The sequence below is a fragment of the Primulina eburnea genome, chromosome 15, assembly GCF_022965805.1.
Source record: "Primulina eburnea isolate SZY01 chromosome 15, ASM2296580v1, whole genome shotgun sequence".
NCBI classification, from domain to species: Eukaryota; Viridiplantae; Streptophyta; class Magnoliopsida; order Lamiales; family Gesneriaceae; genus Primulina; species Primulina eburnea.
This window is the reverse complement of record NC_133115.1, coordinates 22,524,288-22,534,393: the sequence shown is the minus strand read 5'-3', so window position 1 is coordinate 22,534,393 and position 10,106 is coordinate 22,524,288. Positions and strand designations below refer to the sequence as shown.

At 34.5% G+C, this 10,106-nt stretch overlaps 1 protein-coding gene across 1 annotated transcript; it reads left to right on the top strand.

Annotated features, from left to right (window-relative positions):
• Positions 1-7,469: 7,469 nt before the first annotated feature.
• LOC140815547 (uncharacterized) lies at positions 7,470-8,815 on the top strand. The gene is made up of 2 exons (XM_073174627.1): positions 7,470-7,500; positions 8,289-8,815. Exons 1-2 carry the CDS (start codon positions 7,470-7,472, stop codon positions 8,813-8,815), a joined length of 558 nt encoding a protein of 185 aa, XP_073030728.1.
• The last annotated feature ends 1,291 nt before the right edge of the window (positions 8,816-10,106 follow it).

Below are 10,106 nucleotides of genomic sequence, written 5' to 3'. Positions count from 1 at the left end.
TAATTCATGCAATTACAACATTTAATTAAAATACAAAGGAATTTAATAATTGTATGCATGTGGTTCGCGTGGACCTTAAAATTTTCGGAGCGTTACAATATTCCCCCTTAAATTGAATTTCGTCCTCGAAATTCGCTTATCCTTAATAACCCAAAGTTTAGATTCAGTTCTAGTATCCCAAAATCCACGCTTCCGCTTTGCTACTCTGATAAAAATTAAATTCTAAAATGTCCTTACGTCTTTTTTATCCTGATAAAATTTTTCTTTCTAAATCCTGATTTTGCAATTCGCAACTTAAAAAGACCCATAATGACTTAGTGTTCTTACTGTTATAACCTCGAATTTCAACTTTTCTTACAATTCCCAATATAAAAAAATGGATGACCATACTTATTGTATATTATTTTCTTTAATTTATACTCAAAATTTTCGTCAACTTATCATATTTCAATCTTAAAATCCCAAAAGCATCCATTAACGCTTAGATTTTTCAAGCCTAATATCGATTCATCCTTAAAAATCCTTGATTAACATTCTTTATGACATTATAACCAAGATATCCCAAAGTTCAAAATATTCCTAAAAGGCTAAATCATCAAAAATTCTTATCATTTAACACATTCAATTATTACTTATTGCTAAACTAGTTCCCAAATTCTTTAAAAATTACAAAATTAATTCTTAATTTCCCCAAAAATTATCCTAATTGGTCCTTAATTTTAAAAATCCTAATGTTAACCCATAAGTTCTCGGTATTCTTAATTTTCTTCTACATTTTTCCATAACATAATTTCGATAACTTAAAACTTATTTTTCCAAAATCAATTCCTATAACCAATTTTTCCTTTCATCAAAACTTAAAATCCCAAATTATACATTTTTTTATTCCCAAAGTCGTTTCAATCCACGAATAATTATTACTTATGAGTAATTCCCAAAAATTAATTCAACTAGTAACCACGAATCATAAATATTTTCTTAGAAAATCTACGTGTCCCAAAGCATTCATAATATTCGCTATTTCTTATGCCCCAAAAATTGAACGTCAATACTAAAACCCAAAAATCAACTTAGTCCGATTCCACCATAAAACCAACATGCGTTAAAATCAAATAATTTCTTATTTCATATCGCATCATGTATAAAAATTCTTAAAACATATAAAACATATATCCTCATAATGCTATTAAACATGTGACGTAAACATATAATTCATATAATTATACAGGTAACATCATAAAATCATATAAAACATGTAAAAACTTACAACTTTGAGGCTTGCCGACTGATCTTTCCGGCGCTGATGATGGCACAAACCTTTAGAGGAACCTTTGCTCTGATACCAACTGAAATGTCTGCTTTTTTTGTTGCTTTAAAAGTACTAGAATTTTTTTCAAAACATCTCTAGCATCAGCCGAACCTCCAAAAATTTACATAAAATATTTTGGACATCATTTTAAATAAAACAACCAACTTTATAATTGAGAATTACAGCCCATACTATAATCTCTCAAAAACCTCTCAAAACATAAATAAAAAGTCGTATAATATTTCTAACATAACTTGAAATCATAAATCATAACTAGTGCGAAAAACTAGCGTCGGTCCTCGGGTTATGTGCACCTTCAGTCCAGCAAAGTCTACCATCAAGACTCATAATCACCTGCATCAATCACACCTAGTGAGTCTAAAGACTCAACACACAATAATCTTTATACCAAGTAATACGTATAAAACCACACGCAACAGTGAAAAATATTTCTACTTAAAATAGCGTTTTCATGAAGATGCATTGTAAGGCCCGAGATAATAAAGATGATATTATTTTAATCCGAGAGTATGTAATTGGAAACTTTTGGAGTGTTGAATTATATTCCAAGATGTTTTCAATTATTTAGGATTGAAATGGAATTATTTAGGATTGAAATTGAATCGAAAAGATTGAATAGGGGCCGATTTGCAAATAGTGAAAAGTTGAGGGACTAAAGTGCAAATATGAAAATTTGAGTGGGAAACTTGTCTTTGCCATGCATTGGGACGTGTATTTCCTCATTCAATTCAGAATTTTCAGCCAAGAAACCGATACCCTCCATGGCTAACATCCTCAAGCTTCCTTGTATCTTAGAAAATTGGTTGTGCAAGATCCGGCCATCCGATTTTTAATCCGAGCATAGTTTTGAGATCCCCTCGTCAAGAGCTACACAAGGACGTAAGTTTTTTTAAAATTTTATCTTGATTCGAAAATATGATGTTGGAGAAATTGTGATTTGATCATTATTATGTGTTCTGGGAATACTAGACATGGCATAATCGAAGTCAGATCGAAGAACAGACTGATTATGAAATTGTTATGATTTTCTGATTATACCGATTGAAAATGGGACAGATTTGGATTATGAATTGATTATGGATTATATCAGATATGGGTTATGATTTGTAATTAATATCTGGTGAGGTTGTATTAACGAGAATATTCAGATTGTTCCGTTAAACCGTTGATTTGAATTAAATCCAAATTAATCAGATTCAGAGTTGAATTCAGAATGGAATATTGATATTATGATTCTCGATATATCGTTTCAGATTTACAGAGACAGTCTTGAGTTCAGAACTGATATTGATATTGTATTTATGTGATTGTCATTACCAGACTGGGTATGGACAGATCAGAATACAAGACTTCGTCTTCGTCAGACCGGGAAGACAAAGGTATAAATAAATTTTGATTCGGGATTGCACAACTCGAGTTAGGTTTGACTTGAGTTTCCCAAAATCACATACTTTATTTTATTGCATTGATATTTGCAAATTATCAGATTGATATGTTTAGTCTATTGAATGATAGCAGAGCCAGAGTTTGAGTCTAGGGCAGAACAGCATAGCTAGGGCAGAACCGCCGAGTCTTTCTCAGAACCGATAAGACTCTAGACTTACGGTGTATCAATGAGCTTAGATGTAGATCGACGTCTATTGTAGACACTCGATACAGCATACCAAAAGTCTAACTTAGATCGGGATCCCTAGATTAGAATGAGAGATAAGTCGAGTCTTAGATATTGAGACTAGAGTTTGATTTACAGATCCATATTAATTTATGTTTCGTAAATTACGATTCATGTTTTATTTACAGACTGGTATTGATACATGTTGTTTGATTATGCTACATGTGATAAGATATAATTCATGCTTTTGATGTTAATTCAGTTAACTGCATGTATACATTGTTTATACTGAGATATTTATATCTCACCGGAGTTATCCGGCTGTTGTCTTGTTTTGTATGTGTGCATGACAACAGGTGGGGCAGGATCAGGGTCCAGAAGATGAGGAGAGATCGAGATTATAGTGGTGATCACGGACTTGGATGTAGATAGGTTTTATTACTTGACTGTAGTAGTTGAACCTAGTTTTAAATTAGATGAATATTATACAGGATTTGTATTATTATACTAGTTTGTATAATAGATTGATTGCATTACCTTCCGCATTTAAAAGAAAAATTTTTAGACCCAATTTATCTTAACTGATAATTAAACCCCAAAGATGATTAAGAAGAAAGATTAGCGTCCGGGTCCCCACAACAGGTGGTATCAGAGCGATAGATCTTGTCTTCATTTCTGTAATTGCTTATCATTATACTGTCTGACTCGAATTCTATCTCGCAGAGTGAAATGTACTGTCAACGTAGCAAGACTAAGGGCCTTTCCCCTAGAATAAATTTCAAGATCAAACCGTTGAATTTCCACTTGTAGAGGCTTCTGTACTGATAAATGGGCCAAGAATGATCATTTCCTACTCAAAGCGTCTACCACTACATTAGCTTTGCCATGATGATAGCTAATGCCATAGTCGTAGTCCTTTACAATTTGTAGCCATCTTTTTTGTCTCATGTTCAGCTCCTTTTGGGCGAAGAAATACTTGAGGCTTTTGTGGTCCGTAAAGATCTTGAATTTCTTGCTACACAAGTACTGCCTCCAAATTTGCAATGCAAATACGATTGTTGCAAGCTCAAGATCATGCGTCAGATAATTATTTGCATGTACTTTCAGCTCTATAGACGCGTATGCTATGACCCGCTCATGCTACATAAGAACTGCGCCCAATCCAAACATTGAAGCATTGGTGTACAACACATATTCCCCTTGTTCTGTCGGCGTCGCTAGAATTGGTGTGGTAGTGAGTGCTTGCTTCAACTGATCAAAGCTATTTTGACACTATGGTCCCCATACAAATTTCGCATTTTTCTTAGTCAATGATGTCAAGGGTACTTCAATGTACGAAAAACCCTTCATGAACTTATGTTAGTAGCCAGCCAAACCCAAGAAACTGCGGATTTCCGTCACACTTTTAGGCACTGGCCATTGCTTGACTGACTCGACCTTAGATAGGTCGACCTCTACTCCCTCTTTTGACACAAAGTGGCCTAAGAATGCCACCCTCTCTAGCCAAAACTCGCACTTGCTGAACTTTGCGTATAATTTTCGATCTTGTAACACTTGCAAGGTCGTCTTCAAGTACTGCTCATGCTCCTCTCAGATCTTGGAATAGATCAAAATGTCAACGATGAAAACAATAATAAACTGATCGAGGTACGGCTGAAATACGCGATGCATGAGATCCATGAATATCGCCGATGTTATATTAGATGCACTGCAAGACAACGGTTGGCTAAAGAATTTATTGACTCAAGTGAAATAAACAATCTTTATTTTAATATGATTTAAAATTTTGTGGTTTCATTTTATTTTATTTTTATACCCATACAATCAGCATAGAAAAATCCTTGATTATGATTTAATACAAATTAATCGTAATCCGATCTTGATACTCATTTGTAAGCACCGTATATTCTAAATTTGTTCCTAGTCAATTCAGCTGACTAAAAATGATAAAGACCGCTTGAGCTTGAGACTAGAATATGTGATGTTGTGTACCATGTTTCATAGTAAGGACTTGGAGATGTCCAATCATATAGATGTGTAATCATATAATGATTGTACCGGACAACTTTTCCTCGGACTTTCCAAATGGTTATCATTCACCAATAGGAAAATTATGTCCCTACGAGCCGTAACAACACTGATGCTTTACATACTAGGATTGTGCTTTGACGCGTTTCCCGACTCCGTGAGGATCACAAGGTGGCAAGGTTGGGTGCAATTGCGATATGTGTGACCTAGTGCATTGTAGTCGGGGATTCACCACTCACCTATGGGTGTGGATATCCTACGTGATCTCACGAAATAATAGTGCATGAAATCTATGGCCGGAGTGTGAGACGTACATTAGGGAATATTTCTCTAGTTGTGCATGCGATGAAACTATGAATATTTCATGCTTGTATAACATTGTTATCGAATTTAATATGAAACCCTCGATAAACCAATTGTTGCAGAATCGATCGGCATATATGAAATGAAGGGACTGTACTGTACGTTAATCATAATCGACTGGTTCTTGCAGGAACTATTAGTGATATCTAGGGAATCATTGGGCGATGCTACTAGACGCTCTTACCATGATTCGATGGGTTTAATCCAAAATTAATTTCTGACATTCTCATGATCAAATTTTGATGCATGGAGGCAAATTAGGGTAAGCTCGAATGAAGGAAAATGTCCTGAATCACAAAGAGTTGTCACCCACGACTAACTGTATCTTTGAACCATTGAGGGTGACACATGAATTAAATCATTTGTTGCCATTGAGAGAATAAATTCAAGGGACTTGAAATTATATAAAATTATCATATAGTAAATTCAAGAAATTGAATTTATGATAATTAGATTTTGAGAAAATAAATTCAAGGAGTTGAATTCAAGAAATAGTAAATTCAAGAAGTTGAATTTATGATATTTAAAACATGGAGAGAATAAATTCAAGAGTTTAATTTATAAAATTTTATAATTTAATATATTAAACTCAAAAGTTGAGTTTATTATATAATAAATTAAATGTAATGGGAAGTATGCTCAATAGACTTGTATGAGTACAAATCCAACATACTAAATAATTAAAGTTCTTCATGGACTTTGATATAATTAATTAAACTAGTCGGACTAGTCCAATTAATTAATCAAGCCATTAATATTAATTATTGAACCTATATCTTGAATTATGGAAATTAGGTTATGGATTTTATTTTACAGTAATGGAGCCATAACCCTAGCCTCGAAGCAAGGAAGATTTTCGAAAATCCTCCTCCACTCCTCTCCAATAATTCGGCCAACCACAAGAAAAAAAGGGATTGAACCGTCTCTCGAATTTTTCTTGTCCAACAAAAAACTTATTCTAATTTTCTAGTGCAAATTAGAAGAAGAACAAGTAATCTGGTCGTAGACCTGATTCCAAGATTAAAGAAGGAGCATCGAAGAACATACGTAATGAATTACAACAAGAGCTACATCCATTTATAACAGAGTAATTATTGTCGAGTGAAAAATTTCACTAAAGTTATATTTCTAAACATCCTATGTATGCTTAATTTATTTAAACCATACGAGTGTCAAAAGAAAATTTTGAAATTCAAAATAAAATTAAACCTCCACTTTGATTTGGACACGAGAAAAGCGATAATCCAACAGTGGTATCATGTTGAATAATATTTCTAACCACACAAGAAAATTTTTCAGAAAATTGATACACCATTAAAATTTTTAATTTTATCAGAAAATAATAAAAAAAAATCGAATCAACCTGGAACTGTTCCAGGCAAAATGTGCGCGCCCTCCGCGCACGGATGTGCACCATGTGCGCACAGCCAGCACATGCAGTGCCCGCCAGTGCCCAATCTGATCGGGCAGCGGGTGGCACGGGTCGCTTTCCCATGCACCGTGCTGGGTTGTCGGTTTGAATTGTTCGGGCCTAGGGTGCGATTTTCTAATTTTACAAAATTTTGGATAAAATTGATATTTTGTGAAAATGGTTCAATTTTTCCTTAAATTCATAAATTTCTTGCAAAGTAAATAATTAGAATATGATTTTAATTATTTATGGTAAAAATTTGTTTTAGGATAAATCAATTATTATTGAAAATTAAATAAAAGAGTTCATTTAATTTATTTAAATTCTTTAATAATTGTGGTGGATAGTAATAAAATTATTAGATGCATGATTTAATTAATTATTTAAATTTGTTAATTAGTTGGGTTAATATGTGATATTAAAAGCATGGAGGATGATCGAGAGCTTGACCAATGTGATAGGTGTGTGTTAGGACATTTTACTGTTTTTAATTAATTTTGTTAGAATTTGATATTATTAAAGTGGGTTTATGGCCCGTTCCCACCTCATGAGATATAACCCTTATGTGTCATGGTGATTTAAATGTAATTATTAGAAATAGTGGGAGATCAAGACTTGAAGATGGTGAGCCCGATGCACAAGATGAAGAAATGTAAAATATTGGAAGCTCTTGTAATATGTTGTATTTACATCCGTGCATTCACATAGTTTTTCCGCCTGGATCTATGCCTGGCTCACATGGATCTAATAGTATTGGTAATCGGTCATCCTTATTTATTTTTGAATTTCATTTCATGATATATATATATATATATATATATATATATATATATATATAGTGATATATATAGTAGTATGCATGTATGTATATTATTAAAAAATATAGTTTCATGAATCCGACAAACATACAAACATGGCACGCGATTTTAAATTAAAATGGTGAGACAATTTTAAAATCCCTCATTGTGAGTAAGATTCAAAATTTATATCAAACCACAAAAGTAAATATTAAATGAGTTTAATTTATTCTTGTTTTCCATCAACCGTGGTTGCATGTTGAACGCTATCCATGGACGGTGTCTGGCTCATAGTATTGGGGAGGCCTGGACACCAAAAAGATGTGACTTCGACCGGACATATGATATGAATTGAGTGGAACTCCCATGACTTCGGCTCATATTATTGGGGGAACTCATGGTGACGGTCCACCTGAATTAGATATTGATGAGCCGATTTGACACGTGAAAATAAACGGTGTCATATTATTGGGTCCTTCTTAAACGTGAGGCGGAACACAGAGAGGTTGCATAGGGATGCAATTGGATTCTACCTTTTAGAAATTATAATTGGCTGATATTATTCGGGACCATAATTGTCTAATTGGACTCTACATGCCTACTAAAGAAATACGATTTCTCTTTTTCATCAGAAGGTGGTGGAAATGTCAAAATAGTGGGATGAAAATTTATAAAATAAAAGTCCATATTTCATATCTTAAAATTATTTTAAAATAATCAGTAACCATTATCTTTTTTCCTTTTCAGTATTTACGACGACGAATCGTAATCCGCTTTCAATCATTCTCGATCAAAACAAGTTGACTGACCGTAACTATAATGACTGGTTTCGAAATTTAAAGATTGTTCTGAACTCGGAAAAGATTGCGCATGTGCTTGATAAGAAGCCACCAAGGGAAGCACCTTTGGACGTCAGTGAGACTGAGTTGGCTAAGCTTGAGAAATGGTGGGACCATGATCTTCAAGCTAAAAGCTACATGCTAGCTTCTATGTCGAATGAACTTCAAAGGAGATTCAAGGAGGCAGTGAATACTGCTGACATTTACATTCATCTGAAAGAATTGTATGGTGTACGAACTCGCTCAGAGAGACATACTACTGTTAAAGAACTCATGACTACACGCTTGCGAGATGGCACTTCAGCCCATGAGCATGGTGTTAGGATGATTGGGCTCATTGAGAAGTTGGTGGGACTCGACGTGGTTATTCCTAGTGGGCTCTCGACTGATATTATCTTGTTTTCACTGCCCCCTCGTTCGATGATTTGGCATTAATTTTAATTTGAATAAGCTTGAGGCTACCGTTGAAGAGTTGGTCAACATGCTTACTACTTATGAGGCCACAATCAAGAAAGAAAAGCGTGTTCTTCTAGTGGGCTCGTCATCCGGTACGTAAAAAAGAGCCCAAAATAAAGGCAAGAATCGTTTTGCCCCACTGAAGAAGAACATGCCCAACAAGAATCATACAAGAAACCCACTCCGGGGCCTCAAAGCCCGACGAGTCAGAACATGTCTGTTTCCACTGCAACAAGCCTGGACATTGGACGTGTAACTTGACGGAGTATCTTGCCAGAAGCATTCTGGCCATGGTTTGTGCCTATTTATATACGTGCCTCTCTATACGAACTTCCACTCAACTTGTGACTTCGCACTCTCAGTTTCGAGATTGGGTGCTCCTCCGCGAATCTTAGCTAAGTAGGACTTCCACGCCAGTTCATAACAAAGTGTTAGACCAAGGCATAGAAGTAAATGTATCAATTAATTCCTCTTCTTGGGTATTGGGATACCATATGTGGTTCTCATCTGTGCAATGATTTGCAGGTGATGGCAAGAAGCAGAAGACTTAGAGATGGCGAGACATATCTAAGATTGTGGAATGGTGCAAGGGTTGCTGCAACTGCTATTGGAGACATTACTTTGATTTTTAGCAATAATTTTAAGTTACTTTTGAGAGACGTTTTATATGTTCCTTAATTAGTTAAAAACATTATTTCTGTTTCTATGCTTGATAGAGATGATTATTCTTGTGTTTTTAGGTGTTTGCAATATTTACAAAAATAAATGTTTCTTAAGAACCTACGAATTAAGAAACGATCTCTACAAATTAAAATTGAAAGATATTCCGTTGAATAATATCCAAGCACAAAAGAAAACAATAACAAACAAAATAAAGTTATATGATCCAAATCCCGCACAAATATGGCAAGCTAGACTAGCTCACATTTCTAAAAAAGGACGCACAAACTAGTGGGAGAAGGCATGTTTGACTTTTCAGATATAAATCCTCTACCTACTTGTGAGTCCTGTCTAAAAATAAAAATGACCAAGGCTTCCTTTAAAGGAAGCGTTGAACTTGTACATGGTCTATTGGATTTGATCCACACAGAAGTTTGTGGCCCTCTAAGTGTTAGCGCAATATATGGGCAATCCTATTTCATTACTTTTACTGATGAATATTTGAAAGTATCGGTTAAACGAATAAATAGTGTTTAGAAGGGGGGGGGGGGGTTGAATAAACACTCCTCAAATTTAAATATTCTTCGACAATATGAGTTCAGTTTTGTTA